The sequence below is a fragment of the Chanodichthys erythropterus genome, chromosome 10 (assembly GCF_024489055.1).
Source record: "Chanodichthys erythropterus isolate Z2021 chromosome 10, ASM2448905v1, whole genome shotgun sequence".
Taxonomy (NCBI): domain Eukaryota; kingdom Metazoa; phylum Chordata; class Actinopteri; order Cypriniformes; family Xenocyprididae; genus Chanodichthys; species Chanodichthys erythropterus.
Genome location: NC_090230.1, coordinates 12,548,941 through 12,566,352, shown reverse-complemented (window position 1 = coordinate 12,566,352; position 17,412 = coordinate 12,548,941). Strand labels below are relative to the sequence as shown.

General features: G+C 37.2%; 1 protein-coding gene across 12 annotated transcripts in view; it reads left to right on the top strand.

Moving 5' to 3' along the window:
• The window catches only part of patj (PATJ crumbs cell polarity complex component), a 128,723-nt gene that overhangs the window by 282 nt on the left and 111,029 nt on the right, over positions 1-17,412 (top strand). For 3 of the 12 annotated variants that reach the window (XM_067396062.1, XM_067396067.1, XM_067396057.1), the window contains exons 2-9: positions 363-495; positions 1,042-1,111; positions 1,198-1,376; positions 4,735-4,908; positions 5,021-5,160; positions 7,094-7,274; positions 12,111-12,239; positions 16,959-17,195. In XM_067396062.1, coding sequence (XP_067252163.1) covers positions 1,075-1,111; positions 1,198-1,376; positions 4,735-4,908; positions 5,021-5,160; positions 7,094-7,274; positions 12,111-12,239; positions 16,959-17,195 — 1,077 coding nt within the window. In that variant the 5' untranslated portion in view covers positions 363-495; positions 1,042-1,074. Of the gene's footprint in view, positions 1-83; positions 505-1,041; positions 1,112-1,197; positions 1,377-4,734; positions 4,909-5,020; positions 5,161-7,093; positions 7,275-12,110; positions 12,240-16,958; positions 17,196-17,412 lie in introns of those variants that run through there. The other 9 variants (XM_067396064.1, XM_067396060.1, XM_067396063.1 and 6 more) reach the window with 9 other exon arrangements.

Sequence of the window (17,412 nt, the reverse complement as noted above, 5' to 3'; positions counted from 1 at the left end):
ATTGGGAAGCAGGAGTACGTTTTTGTATGATGTTGTATTTCATTCTTTTCGAGTTATGATTTTATTTGTCAGTATTTTAAAACAAAGCACTTTTCGAGTGATAGAATGATTCTTTAACGTCTTATTTACACTGTCACAAAGTTTTACAGCACTGATTTCAGTGGTGACTCGGTGTTTTACGCTTATGCACCTGTTTGATTCCGTTTATATAATTTATATTATATGACATAATATAAATAATGATTAAATTAGAGAGTAGAAATATAAACACATATTTATCCTTCAGTTACATAATAGTTATCTTGTATTTAACAAAATAAAGTTCGCGGAAACTTGAATGATCACGCACTTCCTGGTTTCAGGTGAGGCTCGCGCAGGTGTAAACACACACGAACAGACAAAAAAACACACTCAAACTCAGCCCTAAACAACACTTGAAATGCTGGATTGTGTTTTATGAGGGAGTCTAAGTCGACAAAGTTCTAATTTGTGTAGGTAAGTAAGGTAAATACTCTCACTTTTGCTTTGATGGCTGCTCACGTGAACAGAAACTGCTATCTAATTTTATAAAGGATATTGTTATTGGTTATAAACTTGGTTACTTGAGACTTCATTTAATAAGCCTTGATTTATCTTTGATCATATGAAAATAAACATGATGCCAACATAAATTTTGAACTATAAGTTAACCATTACAGGACTCCCACTGTTATACAAAGTGAAAAGTATTAAAATACATTTAAAATAAAAAATGGGAAATGATGTCAGTAATGTAGATACAATTTTTTTTTAGATATGCTAAATTATTTACACACACACACACACACACACACATCTACATATCTAATTTGAAAAAGTATTGTAAAGAGGTACAATGTATATGTCTACATAACAAATGTGATCATTTACAGTATTTGATCAGTCTTATCCATTAAATTATGATTATTATAATTATTATTATATTTGTGCAAAGACATGGACATTTATGATCAAAATGAAGCTCAAACATGTTCAAATATCCGTTTCCATCTACTTTCACAGATAAATCTGCACTGAATTATCGAGAGAACGACAATGTACGAGAACGTACCGACAGGTATCGCTCATTTTGGTAATTTTCATCCAAGCAAGCATCCAAGCAGTTCTGTATTTAATCCTTCTTTGCATGCTTAATATCTTGCCTGTGTGTGTTCTCAGTGTCTGCTTCCGAGCGGCAGCAGGTGCTCCAGGCCTTGGAAAGGCTGCAGTCCAAGCTGGTGCAGAGAGAAGAGTGGACCCACAGCGACAGGCTCGGCACGCTGAAGGAAGCCCTGCAGAGCCCTCTGTTCGGCCACATCCTCACCCTGCAACACTCCGTCAAACAGCTTAAAGACCAGGTCAGACTTGCACAAAATGTATTAACATATAAACCTTCATAGACACACCTACTTTGAGCTCCAGTACCACAAACTACTTGTATATTTGTATCTGAATATTTTGTAATAAATTTAACATATGTTGTTTTTATACTTCTTATGAATGACTATGGGCCAGATTTACTAACAGCTTGCCACCGAAAACCCTTTTTTGGCGTTAAAAACCACTGTCAAGATTTCAGTGGTGTCAAGTATTTGAGTAAGGCCCTGTCTCAAATGATACCCTAAGCCCTCACGATCTTCCTCTGAGTCCACTCTTTTGTGACGTAATGCCACTTTGACTGTCAGAAGAGCTCGCTTTACTGCAGGCTCGGCAAAAGTGCGCATCGCGGCCACAAACGCTTGCATGGGTTTCGGTCTGTTCTGTTTATGCAGTTTTTCTTTGACTACCTTATGAATCAACACCCTGGGGCCATGGTTGCCACCTTGTAGATAAACAAATTACTGCAAAAAACTAAGTGCGCGGTTACAAAAATCCGGCTGTGCATGTACAATACATGCATACTCTTCTGATGACGAAATTTGATAATGGCAAAAGGGTGCATCGAGGACATAGAAGTGGTATTGGAATTGATGACTTATAACTTGTAACGGAGTCATTTTCACTGTAAGGTGTTTCAGGTACTCTTCTCACCTCTGCAAGATTTACTGAAGACATGCAGTGAAAAATTAGCACTGAAATGGCATGGATATGGTTATTTTTGCGGCTGACCTTATTGCATATGCATTTCGGATGCAAAATTTATGGGAGGAGAGTATGTAAATAAGTCATGCAACGTGACTAAGGTTTACGGTAGTCAATCTACTGGTATTTGCACCATTATTTAATGCCAAAAAGGCATGTCTTAACTCGTTTTGCACTTGACATGCTGTGATAGTTGCTGTAGGAGGCACCGCAGAGGATGAATTTTCTCCTCTTTTGTTCTTTTAGGGGCTGTTTACAAGACTCTTTATGCGTTCTGGCCGTTCATTCACACAACAAACTTTTGGAAACAGTTTTCAAAATGTTTTTTGAAAACTACTCAGTTTTCGACTCTTGTGTAAACTACAAAAACGTGAATTTGTAAAAATGTGGATGTCATGCGCATGCGTATTATATGTTCAGTCTAGACGTGTTGTGTTTCTTTAAAAAGTGACATCGCCAGCTACTGGCCTGGCAGCATAATACAGCATTTTTAATTGTTTTCGCTGATCTATGTGAATGGGGATTGTTTTGACAATGTTGTCATATGTATATGAAACTTTTCAAAAACACAAAAGACTTAAATATTTTTAGCATATCGTTGTTGTGTAAACGTACCCTTATTTGGAATGCCAATGTTTTTCCTTGTCTGGACATATCGTCTGCTAATCCACATTATTTTTAGGGTATGTTTACACGTTTTTGAAAACTTTCGCACACAGACGACAACGTTGTCTAAACAATCCCCTTTCACATGGATCTGCAAAAACAATTAAAACTGTATTATGCATGCCAAGCCAGTAGTTGGCGATGTTACTTTGTAAAGAAACACCACACGCCTTTAGTATTTATGCATTCTAGTTAAATGCCATAAATACTTATGTTCAAAATTGTAAAGTATCTCCAAGGTCAGATAAATTCGCAGTATGTTAATGTGTATCCATGATGCCAAATAAGACTAGAAATCACATTATTTATTTAGACTCAAATAACTTTTTAAAATGAACGTTTATTTTGCATCCATCCCAGAATGCAGGCCGGTGACCATGTATTTCTTAACCGCATACTCGACATGCTGAAAGTCCCTCGTCCCTATTTGTATTCAGTCTGAGTTTTTATTGACACAAGAAACCTCTTTACAATAAACAATCCGCACACCAAATTAAGATAATGGCAATAACGGAAGCTCGCCTTCATATTCTAAGTGCTGGGAAGGTCAGTCGTGCGCCTATGAATGCGTCAGGTGAAAAACCTATCAAGTATGTTGAGGCGGGCAACAGCCGCAGTTTCTATCAAGCCTTAATATCCACTGTCTCAGTTTGAGTAACTGCCTTGTCGGAGATGTATCGATGAAATAGGCTGGAACCTGCTCTGTCAGCCCGGACTAAATAAGCACAAGACTGATAAGTTCCCACAGTAAGAGTCTAAAGGTCATTAATACATTACCTGTTGGGGACTAGTGAATACTGCAGAGGAATGTATTGATTTTTTTCCCCTTTTATTTTTTTCCTTGCTTTCTTCTGCCTGTAGGACATGGTTGCTCCTCTATGGGTTGTTATCTTTGAGATAAACAGTACATGGTTATCCCAAATAATTTGAACAAGCTGTATAAGAAAATGGTTGAAAAAAAATATATATATATCTCATATTATTAGTATTATTATTATTATTATTATTATTATTATTATAAATGCAATTGTTGCTATTAATATATTTGTATATTATTATTAGTAGTAGTATTTTTCAAATGTATTTCAAACAAATGTGTATTATTTTTGTTTTCTTTTTCTTTGTTTATTTCTTTCATTTTTTTTATTTTTGTTTCATTCTTTTTCACTTTCTCTTTTTGTTTCTCTTTTCTTTTTTCTTTCTCTTTCTTTCTTTCTTTCTTTCTTTTTCTTTCTTTCTTTCTTTGTTTATTTCATTTTCTTTTTTGTTTATCTTTCTTTTGTTTGATTCTTTCATTTTCTTTTTCTCTCCTTTCTTTTTCTCTCCATTCATTCATTTTCTTTCTTTCTTTCTTTCTTTCTTTCTTTCTTTCTTTCTTTCTTTCTTTCTTTCTTTCTTTCTTTCTTTCTTTCTTTCTTTCTTTCTTTCTTTCTTTCTTTCTTTCTTTCTTTCTTTCTTTCTTTCTTTCTTTCTTTCTTTCTTTCTTTCTTTCTTTCTTTCTTTCTTTCTTTCTTTCTTTCTTTCTTTCTTTCTTTCTTTCTTTCTTTCTTTCTTTTTCCTAAACACCACTGCACTAAACAGATGTTTTGAAACAAATTCATAAATGGGCGCAATTTATATTTGCCCACATAACTTGAAACATTTATATTTGCAGTATTATTTTTTTTAGTAGTAGTAGTAGTAGTAGTAGTAGTAGTAGTAGTAGTAGTATTTTTAAATATACTTCAAACAAATTCGTAAATGGACACAAATGATACTTGGCTACATAACAAATTTTGATTTAATTTGTCCATATAATTTGGTCCATAATAATAATAATAATAATAATAATAATAATGGACAGTAATAACACTTAATGGATGATAATAACACTTGTAGTTGTGAAATTATTACTATTATTATTATTATATTTCTGCAATTTATTTTCCTTGTAGCATTAGAATTGACTTTGTCCGCTCTGCTTTGTAGTTAAACAGCTTGCCTCCGGACACATGCAGTGAGTTCAGTTTCTCCAGAAAGGGCCAGCTGATCGTCAGTGCCAGTCGTCCGTCCAGTAGCCTGGGATCTGTGGTGTCCAATGGTACAGCTTCAACTAACGCATCTTCTGAGCAGCTTCAGAGATGGATGCATGCAGCAGCAAAGGTGGGCATGCAGTGGCAGCAATGTCTTTTGTGTCAGTTGTCATTATTTACAGTTATTATGGATGGTGTACTCTCATCTGTATTCTATCATCTGCGTCTCTTGTTTAACGCAGGGCCGGAGGATGGAGCTCATCAGCCTTCAGAAGCCATTGTCTGGAGGCCTGGGTTTCAGTGTGGTGGGCCTGAGACCAGAGGGGGTGGGCGGCCATGGTGTGTTCGTCAGACAGGTGCAACCAGGGAGTGTCGCAGACAGGTGAGACCTCTCTGCTTTATTCATACCTCGTATTTTCTTCAAATATCTTTTATTTTGTTTTAGAACATTTTCTTTTTGGCTATTCCTTTTTGTAATTGCATTGAGTTGTTTTGATGTTGAACACAATTTGAACAAGTTGTATTCTGAGGCCCATCATATACACCAGCAGTCAAGAGTTTAGACATACTTGACTTAATTTATTCTTCCTTATGCTTCTTAAAATCTGCTTGATTTTTTTTTTTTTTTTAATTATTAGTTTTGTAGAGATATAAATTGTACCATTTTATGAATTTGTTTCAAAACTAATATAACATTTAAGCAAGCTATTAAAGGGTTTGTTCACCCAGAAATGAAAATTATCCCATGATTTACTCACCCTCAAGCTATTCTAGGTGTATATGACTATGTTCTTCCAGACGAACACAATTTCAGAGTTATTTTAAAATATATTCCTGCTCTTCCAAGCTTCATAATGATAGTGAGGGGGCATGATATTTTGAAGCCCAAAAAAGTGCATTCATTCATCATAAAAGTAATCCATAAGGCTTCAGGGGGTTAATAAAGGCCTTCTGAAGCGAAGTGATGGGTTTTTGTAAGAAACGTATCCATATTTAAAACTTTATTAACTATAATAACTAGCTTCAAGCAGACGGCCGTACTCATTGATTTACAGCGAAAGAGTAACCCCTGACCCAATGTAGGAGTAGCTTAAACTTAGATGCCTCTCGCGGTTTAAACAAATAGGGCTGGGCAAAAACTCAAGCTCCTCTTCTAATCCTCCAACATTGCTCTTTAAAAATTCTTGTTTTAGACTTCTAATTCGTGCCCTGTGTTTTGTTTTACTCTGTCCTCTGCGTTTCCGCGTTCATCAATATGTCAGGCGTCAGGTCAGAGGTTGCTCTTCTGCCGTAAATCGATGCTTACAGCTGTCTGAAGTAAGCTTGTTATTATAGTTTATAAAGTTTTAAATATGGATATGTTTCTTACAAAAACCCATCGCTTTGCTTCAGAAGTTCTTTATTAATCCCCTGGAGCCCTATGGATTACTTTTATGATGGATGGATTTTTTGGGCTTCAAAATCTCACACCCCATTCACTACCAATATAAAGCTGGGAAGAGCAGGAATATTAATATAAATCAGATTCTGTTCGTCTGAAAGAAGATAACCATATACACCTAGGATGGCTTGAGGGTGAGTAAATCATGGGAATTTTTATTTATATATTTCTGGGTGAACTAACCCTATTAACATTTTTAACATGATAATAATATATTTGTTTATTTACTTATTTTAATTTGGATGAAATGGAGGATAATATTGATTGATTGATTAATTGATTGATTGACTGACTGACTGACTGGATTAGTTTGATAATGGATGAAATAATAATGATATTATACTTTTTATTTTATGGGATGAGTTGGATAATGGGTGAATATAGTAATAATACTCCTTATTAATGTTATCGGTATGTATTTATTAATTTATTAAATATTAAGTAAATTAATTAAAGAAAAAATAACAATATGGATAATATGGAGATGATGATAATAATAAATTATAATAATAATAATAATAATCATCATAAAAACAGTTTAAAATGGTTAATGAATAATAATAATAGTAAAATAATAATAGTAGTCCTTACTGATGTTATTGTTTTCTTTTTTATATTTTTTATCAAATTATTTAGATGATGATAATAACAACAACAGTATGTTTAATAATATGAAGATGATAATAATAATTTTAATAACAAAAATATTAATTAAAAATCTTTAATAATCGTCATCATAAAAGCATTTTAAAAATATTTATTTATCACTTACTGGATAAATTGGTTAATGAAAAATAATAAATTTATAATTATGTTCTTTATTATTACGGGTATTTTGACTGACAAGTTAAACTGTGGTCATTCTTATCCTCAGGGATGGAAGATTGCAGGAGAATGATCAGATTCTTGCAATTAACGGGATTCCTCTGGATCAGAGCGTGACGCAGCAGCAGGCCATCGCTCTCCTCCAGCAACAGAGAGACCGAGTGGAGCTGGTGGTGGCCAGAGACACTGCGGCCAAGCCCCGTCTCTCCACATCTGGACCCATTCAGACGGTATGGCTGTTTTAAATGTCACCGCATTGTGTTGTCCACATTTGTATTGACTTTGTATTACTCATAGTTCTCTAGCGGTTGAGGAAGCTATTTTGAAATTAGCTTGCCAGTTTTCAAATCAAATATGGCATGGCACTTGTTGGATGTTATCAAATGCCATTGGTTCTCTCGTAACTAAACATCATGGTGTCAAACCGTCTCCATATTTGATTGGAAAACTCCAAATTGTAGCCAGTGATCACTTCAAACTATGATTGAGTGGGAAAAACATCTGCATTTTCTGTTTTCTGGAAAAATGAATGCATTTGGGCTTGAAGCGACAAGAGGGAGAGTAAATAACAACATTTTTGGGAGATCTAATCCTTTAAAGGGTTAGTTCACCCAAAAATGAAATTTATGTCATTAATGACTCAACCTCATGTCGTTCCAAACCCGTAAGACCCCCGTTCATCTTCGGAACACAGTTTAAGATATTTTAGATTTAGTCCGAGAGCTTTCTGTCCCTCCATTGAAAATGTTTGTACGGTAGACTGTCCATGTCCAGAAAGGTAATAAAAACATCAAAGTAATCCATGTGACATCAGTGGCTTAGTTAGAATTTAATGAAACATCAAATACATTTTGGTCCAAAAATGACAAAAACTACGACTTTATTCAGCATTGTCTCCTCTTCCGGGTCTGTTGTCAATCCGCGTTCACGACTCCGCAGTGACACTGCTTGTGACAGCGGTTGCTGCTGTATAGGAGCTTCTTCCATCGCTCTTAGTTCTTCGTCTGTGTATTCGGGTTCAAGTAAATATGGCTGAGCAAAAAAAAATGCAAGTCTTCCTCTGTGTCAAAATCCTTAGACATGCTTGCGAAGGTTGTTTTGTTTACAGCGTGCGTCTCCCTCAGACTGTAAAGGAAGCTCGGGCGCACCGGATAACATGTCAGCAGCGTCACTGCGGAGTCATGAACCCGGATTGACAACAGACCCAGAAGAGAATACAATACTGAATAAAGTCGTAGTTTTTGTTATTTTTGGACCAAAATGTATTTTCGATGTTTCAACAAATTCTAACTAACCCACTGATGTCACATGGACTACTTTGATGATGTTTTTATTACCTTTCTGGACATGGACAGTCTACCGTACAAACACTTTCAATGGAGGGACAGAAAGCTCTCGGACTAAATCTAAAATATTTTAAACTGTGTTCCGAAGATGTACGGAGGTCTTACAGGTTTGGAACGACATGAGGGTGAGTCATTAATGACAGAATTTTTGGGTGAACTAACCCTTTAAGTTAGTAGCATCACTACTTTTACTTAGAAACATACTATTGGTATTAGCGGTAACTAATTTAGTTTCTTTTGATAAGATTTCAGATACATTTTCAAAAGCATTAATGAGGTGCAGATGTCATTTTTGGCTTTGGCACGGTTTAATCTTACCTATTTAAGAAGCCCAATATTTCCTGAGGCCTAACAAACTGAGCTTAGTTTATATTGGTGATGTTTTAATTTCGACCAGTTACACTAACATATACAGATTATCAAATCCAGCCACGGAATTTATAACAAATTGCTTAAGCATCTTGATTTAACCTGCCTGAGCTATAAACAGTAATTCAGCCTAAGCTAAGAGCTTATTTATTTGTCTTGTTTCCATTATTATAATGTGATCCTCAGGAAAATAAAGCCCTTAAAACATCCTGTTATAATCGGACCGTCTCTAAACCAAAGACAGAAGGAGATTTAAAATGCATAAACTTTCTTGGGTCCACCCGAAAGACCTTTCTATCATTGAAAGGAATAAACTCAGAAGAGGAGAAAATGAGGCTGGAAAAAACCAACAGCGAGTAGATGAACTGCATTAACCTAAGCCTCCAACAATAAACGCAACGCTTCCCTCTCGTCTACTTTAATTAAGTACCCCAAACTTCTCAAATTAATGGCGAATGCACACAAAGCGAGTTCCTCTTGCTGGAAAAACGACAATAGTTTTGATTTGGTCTTTGCATTGCAAGCCAGGTTGTGTACTTCTGCTCTGTTGATGCTTATTTTTCGATTTGACATGTTTAATATCCATAATTCAAGGCCATGTCCTGCATATCGAAACCAGACTTTGGTTTAATTCATTTGCTGTTTCACTCGGGATTGTGTTTAATGGAGCAAAAGTCTGGTTTTCATCTGTCACCAGATGTCAACAAAGTAGTCCGTGTCACTGAACTTGTTTATAAGTCAGATTAAGTGTCTGTTAGCTGTTTGTTGCGATAAAGATAAAATTGATTTTATTACAAACATTACTCTACACTGTGAAGGCAGTGGAGGGTACAGGAAGATTTGCCAAGATGTGATATTGGTGATTTTGGTGATGTTAAAAAAAATTGTTTGTTTATATTTTTAAATATTTTTTAAGGAAACCCTTAAGTAAACCTCTAAACGCATTTTTCCGTTATTACGTTTAAATACCTGTCAGTCTGAGAATTACTAATGTCAGTCATCATATGTCAGCTTAAAAGCTTAGCAATGAAGACGTCACTCCGCAAGCATGCATTATGTCCTCTCACTAACCCCGTATTCAAACAGACCCCCACCTTCCTTTCCATTTCAATCTATTCTCTTATCGTTTAAAGCTGAGAAAATATTTATCTGTTTAAGATTGCTCAGACCCCAAGGGATCACTGCTCTGTTCCTTAAATGGAGGAGAGCAGGAGCAAATGAAGCAGAGGTATATTTTTCCTCACTTCCCCTGCCCTTCTATCTCTCTGTAGACCCAGACCTCCGAAGCCCTTGAAAATATCTTGAATCCTAATTATACTCCATTGGAAAGTTTAATGCAGGCAAGACACTGCTCTGGGATTCCCACTCCTGAAGGAATAACATCCAAGCCTTTTCCCATCGGAGATGTTTTCCGGCTTTCTCATTATAGGTCGCTAATCTATAGATGTTTATGTAAGCTTCGGCCTAAAAGAAATACAGCTGTTTGTGGAAAGAAATGTAGCTGTATGTCTTATGTTTGGGTCATCAGTGTGGAACATATTCATATTCGCTGTTTGTGCAACACATTTTTTAGTCCTTTTGCAGAAGTATAATTTAAGTTGCATAACTGCAAGACATATGCTTTAATCATAAATGTCTGGTCATGGAAAATCATTGGTCAGAAAGGGTACAAAACATTTGTTTATTTGTTTACTGAAGGAGTCAGAAGAAACATTCATTTTGATCTTGACTATGACAGAGCCAGAGTTACAAGCAAAATCGTGTTATAGCGCCACCTTGTGGTCAATTCTCACCACATTTAATATACAGCTTAATTAAGCCACCATCTAAGTGTCTGCCATTCTTCGTAACGGTCGGCAATTCAGATTTGACATAATAAACTTTTGAAGTTTGATTGACTGCTGGCAGCCATGTTTGTTGTTCAAGAAATATTTGAAGAATATGACACTATTTCCCCCAAAGAATGTGCGTAACTATTTTCAACTTGATTGATCATATGGCTAACATATAGATGTTATGTAAGCTTTTGTTTGTTTTAGCTGTATTTCATATGTTTGGGTCAACAGTGGGGAACATATTCATATTTGCTGTTTTAAAGAGTTCCACACCTGTCAGTACTTTGTTCATCTTCGGAACACAAATTAAGATATTTTTTAATCCTCCATAGAAAGCAACGAAATTACCATGAACTTACTTCCATGAACAGCGTCGGCCAATACTGAGCCAGCATTCTGACATAGAACCTGGAAGCACTGTAACGTAAATAGCATAGGAGAATGATGGGGGAGACAAATTTGTTGAATAAAGTCACTATTTTTATTTTGTTTTTGCACACAAAAAGTGTTCTTGTCACTTCATAACATTAAGGTTGAACCACTGTAGTAATGATGACTATTTTAACGATGTCTTTACTACTTTTCTGGACCTTGATTGTGGTAATTTCGTTGCTTTCTCTGGAGGATACAAAACCTATTGTATTTCATCAAAACTATCTTTAATTTGTGTTCTGAAGATAAACGAAGGTCTTACGGATGTGGAACGATATGAGGGTGAGTAATTGACAGAAATTTCATTTTTGGGTGAACTAACAGATTTACTGTGGGATTGTCAGGTGTGTTATGAACAATGCTTATGTAATTTTTTCCCCCTGAACTAATTTGTATTAAGAAAGCAAATTCGGTCAGATTTGTTTTCTTGTTCACCTTCTTCCAAACCACTCTCCACTGAACTTAATAGAGGTGAATTTCGACAAGAGTAAGTACTAGTGTCTAAAAAGGACTCAAGTGTTTCTTTGGGACTCTGAAAGGGACTTCTTATCTCCGAAATGGTTCTTTTGTCCTCACAGCGGGATGAGTGCTAGTCTAAAGCTTTGTTTCGAAAGAGCGACTGGGCGAACGGCAGAGGAGGGGTTTCATTAGATAGTGAGAAAATTGCAGAGGTAGTCAGCCGGCAGATAACAGCCGGGTAATAAGAGAACAGAAATGTACTGATTGCAGGTCATTTATATGAGCCCAAGGAGACTTGGGTGATTAGGAGCGCGGCTGACGTGAGATCACAAAGACTCTCGTGGGCTTTCCTGACCCTGACATTGATCAGCCACTGCAGGATCACACCGTTAACACGTTCATTAGCATTTCTTGCCCTATTATGACTCTGCCGCAGGATGTAGTCACAGGTCTTGGGTCTTCAATCGCTCCCTGTTTGGACAATCAAAGGTGATTGAATGGATCTTTATTCTTTAAGTAGACGGTTTTGTGGCTCAAAGTAAATTATGACTGATGCCCACTGACCTCTTAATGTGTAAGACAAGACAAGGGATTGAAAACTGTCCCCTGTGTGTGTCTTTTGCAGGATCAGTGGGGACATGTGGAGGAGATCGAGCTGGTGAATGATGGATCCGGCCTGGGATTTGGGATTGTCGGAGGCAAGGCAACTGGAATGGTGGTCAGGACCGTGGTCCCAGACAGTGTGGCGCATAAGGTTTGTTTTTGCGCCTCCTACATGTTTTGTCAGTGCATTTTGGAAAAAATTATGGGTAATTTCTAAACCATCAAGTTTAGTTAATATCTATGATTCAGCAGTGTTACACCCAATGCAGTTTGCGTCAATAAATCATTCTTTTGAGGTGAACTGACTCACAAAACTGGCCTGAACAATTTGTTAATGAAACAGACTGAACCAACAACTTATTGAATCATTGTTCGGTTTTTTTTTCTCAGATCTCAGAAATGATTCATATTGATCTGAGCAATTTGTTCTTAAATCAAGTGAATCAGTCTCATTGACTCATTGAACCATCATCTTGATTAATACAAATGTTTTTTTTTTTTTTTTTTTTGTAGAATAGCGGTGTCTGATTTGTGAATTAATCGTTGTTCTGTGTCAAATCTTTTTAATGAATCAGGTGAACTGATTCACAAAACCAGACTGAGCCAACAACTTACTGAACTCATTCTTTTGACTCTAATCTTTGTTTGATTCATGAACTAATTGTTCAGAGCACCATGAATTGGTTCTAAATCAGTCTCACAAACTCAATGAACTTTCTCTTTCTTTGAACCATTTGTTCATGAATTTAACTGAATTGGTCTCACTGACTCTTTGAACTGTCTCTTTTAGAAGTGTCTGAATAAATCATGTTGAATGATTTAACAAAATTGACTGAATCAGTGCGAGCAGCAACACATCAACTGACTCACTGAACTGAGAAACAACTCTTTCAGAAATGTACATTTATCCGTGTTAAAAATGAATCCTTGGTATTTTTGCCAAGAAATCCAATTTACTCACACACATTTATCGCCACTTTATTAGGTACACCTGTTCAACTGCACGTTAACGCAAATATCCAATCAGCCAAGCACATGGCAGCAACTCAATGCATTTAGGCATGTAGACATGGTCAAGACGATCTGCTGAAGTTCAAACTGAGCATCAGAATGGGGAAGAAAGGTGATTTAACTGACTTTGAACATGGCATGGTTGTTGTTGCCAGATGGGCTGGTCTGAGTATTTCAGAAACTGCTGATCTACTGGGATTTTCACACACAGCCATCTACAGAGAATGGTCAGAATAAGAGAAAACATCCAGTGAGCGGCAGATCTGGGAGCGAAAATGCCTTGTTGATGCCAGAGGTCAGAGGAGAATGGCCAGACCGGTTCAAGCAGATAGAAAAGCCACAGTAACTCAAATAACCAGAAGAGCATTTCTGAACACACAACACATCAAACCTTGAAGCAGACGGGCTACAGCAGCAGAAGATCACATCGGTGACACTCCCGTCAGCTAAGAACAGGAAACAAAGCCTACAATTCACAAAATCATAGGATCACCAAAATTGGACATTAGAGGATTGGAAAAATGTTGCTTGGACTGATGAGTCGATTTCTGCTGCAACATTCAGATGTTAGGGTCAGAATTTAGCTTAAACAACATGAAAGCTTGGATCCATCCTGCCCTGTATCAAGGGTTCAGGCTGCTGGTGGTGTAATGATGTGGGGAATATTTTCTTGGCACACTTTGTACCAATTGAGCGTCATTTAAATGGTACATGACCACAGCCTACCTGAGTATTCTACAGTATTGTTGCTGACCGTGTCCATCCCTTTATGAACACAGTACACAACTTCTTATGGCTACATCCAGTAGGATAACATGCCATGTCACAAAGCTCAAATCATCTTGAACATGACAATGAGTTCACTATACTCAGAATGCCTCCACAGTCACTAGATCTCAGTCCAATGGAAATATATATACAGAGTGGTGGTCAGAATTATTGGCACCCTTGGTAAATATGATCAAAAAATAAATCTGCATTGTTTATCCTTTTGATCTTTAATTCATAAAATTAGCAAAAATCTAACCTTTCATTGAAGGAAAAGAATTGAAAGTGGGGGGGAAATAACATTATGAAATAAATGTTTATATCCAAAACACGTTGGCCACAATTATTGGCACCCTTTTATTCAATAGTTTTTGCAACCTCCTTTTGCCAAGATAACAACAGCTCTGAGTCTTCTTCTATAATGCCTGATGAGTTTGGAAAACACCTGACAAGAGATCAGAGACCGTTCCTTCATACAGAATCTCTCCAGATCCTTCATATTCCCAGCTCCATGTTGGTGCTTCTTCTCTTCAGCTCACTCCACTCATTTTCTTTAGGGTTCAGGTCAGGGGACTGGGAAGACCATGGCAGAAGCTTAATTTTGTGCTCAGTGACGCACTTTTGTGTTGGTTTTGATGTTTGTTTCTCATTGTCCTGATGGAAGATCCAACCACGGCCCATTATTGGATTTCTAGCAGCAGTCAGGTTTTGATTTTTTTTAACTGTTGGTATTTGATAGAATCCATGATACCATGTATCTGAACAAGATGTCCAGGTCCTCCAGCAGAAAAATAGGCCCACAACATTAAAGATCCAGCAGTATATTTAACCGTGGGCATGGGGTATGTTTTATCCATGTGTGCACCAAACCCATCTGGTGGATTTACTGCCAAAAAACTTTTTTTTTAGTTTCATCTGGCCATAGAACCAGGTCCCGTTTGAAGTTCCAGTCTTGTCTGATAACTGAATATGCTGGAGATTATTTCTGGATGAGAGCAGAGGATTTTTCTTGAAACCCTCCCGAACATCTTGTGGGGATGTAGGTGCTGTTTGATAAATTTTTTTTTAGACTTTGACCCCAAGACTCAACTAATCTCTGCAATTCTCCAGCTGTGATCCTTGAAGAGTCTTTGTCCACTCAAACTTTCCTCCTTGCCGTGCATTAGGACGATTTAGACACACGTCCTCTTCCAGGCAGATTTGTAACATCTTTAGTTGATTGGAACTTTTTAATTATTGCCCTGATAGTGGAAATGGAGATTTTCAATGTTTTAGGTATTTTCTTACAGCCACTTTCTACTTTGTGAAGCTCAACCATCTTTTGCTGCACATCAGAACTATATTCTTTGGTTTTACTCATTGTGATGAATGATTACGGGAATTTGGCCTTTGTGTTTCCTCATATTTATACTCCTGTGGAACAAGAAGTCATGGCTGGACAATTTCATGCTCCTAGTCACCCTGGTATGCTAAAAAAAATGTAAATGTGAATGGGAACATAGTTCAGAGATATTTTACTCATAAGAATTTCTAGGGGTGCCAATAATTGTGGAAAACGTGTATTTTATATAATATATATATATATATATATATATATATATTATATAATCTCCTAGTCTTAATGAGTGTATGAAGCATTTTTATTTTCGTTTATGGTCTTTTTGTCAATGTGGTATGTTATGAATGTTTAACTACAGTTATACAATGCAAAAAAGTGAAACATTTTGAGAGTATGGTGCGTACAGTATGTGTTTGCAGAAATTCCTTTTAGGAGACTTTTCTCTGTCCATTTCTTCTGGAAAGCCTTTGACGTGGGAACTTGAAAAGCAGATTGTTCAATACACACCTACTGATGTCAGCTTTACTCTCTTCAATGCTTAGCCAGGAGGGACAGAGACTGGAAAACAACCTGTCCTGGTTTAGACCTCTCTCTCTCTCTCTCTCACACACACACACACACACACACACACACACACACACACACACACACACACACACACACACACACACACACACACACACACACACACACACACACACACACACACACACACACACACACACACATACACACATACACACACACACCTCCTCTTCTCTCCCACCCAGTGTCCAGAGCTCAGGCAACAAACCCCTTCTTGTTCAAAAGGCACATTGCTTGCATTTCACACATCAGTGGATCTTATGCTCCAAAAAAGCTGTCAAAATCAGGGCTTTGTTATCCCTGGCGTTTCCCATTTCAACCTTTAATGGCTGCGGCGGGCTTCAATGCACCCCTGCTGTCCCCAGCACAGTGGCAGGAACAAGCTGCCGAGATTTCCCCTGCACAAGTTGATGTATCAAACGCCTTTCATGTCTCGCGCTTCACAAAGACGGCTGTTCTCCTCTCTGCGCTTTGTGTAATCACTCTTTAGTCCTCCCCTTCCTCTCGTCGCTCGTTTGGCCCGTCTGCCAGAGTCCTAGAAAGAAGAATACGTCTCACAGCTCAAGCGGACCGGAAAGGGCTGTGAGGAAAGGCCACGTAAGAGTGACACGGTTATTGTGGATGTTAGACTTTTGGCTCCTGCATCTGTGGATGATGGGAACAAATTAGGTTGTAAATGTGAGATTTGGCTCAGGCCTGCGTTTGGGAGGTAAATTATACTTTAGGGCCGGTAAAAATGACTTATAATGTGGCCTGCAATTGTTAACTGAGTTTGTGTGTTTATGTCTGTGCTGGTACTCAAGAAGTTGTTTGAAATATAAACGTGCATGTGTCATATGGATGGTAGTATTTCTAAATATTAAAATAAAATAAAAAAAAATAATTAATATTTATTACTTTATTGTTAAATAAACAAAATAATAAAATAATGTTTTTTTTATAACACAATAAATAACAATTATTGGGAATAATGGGAATTACAAATGAAACCATCTGGATGCTTTAAAATATTGTCTTTTTTTTCATGACAGTAATTTGGGGAAGGGGGGGGGGAATTCAGGTTTTTTTCTTTTTTTTTTTTTTTTTTGGGATGAATGGATGGATGGAGAGATTCACCTCATGTATGATGACTTCAACTTCCTCCTCCTTTCTCTCATTCACTTCCAGGATGGGAGGCTGAGAACAGGTGACCACATCCTGCGGATCGGTGAGACGCTCACTCGGGGTCTGGCCAGTGACCAGGTGGTGCAGGTGCTGCAGGCCTGTGGTACCCATGTGCGGATGCTGATTGCACGAGACCCACTGGGGGCAGCTCAGCCTCCACCTCCACCTGCCCCCACCACAGCTCCCATCACCTCCCTGCCACCTCCACCTCCTGTGCCAGCCCGCAGAGGCAGCAAAACGGTATGGAATACACCAGCTTTAGAATGAATCAGTGAATTGTTATGATGCTATATAAAGCTAATAAATTAGCTTTACCATACAATGTCACATATACTAACTATTTTTAAAATTCATTTTTAGACGTATTTCAATATCATATTTCACCCCAAAGAAATTATTTTTAAAAAAAAGTTATATTTCTAAAGAAAAGGCACTATAAGGCAGTGTTTTGAACATG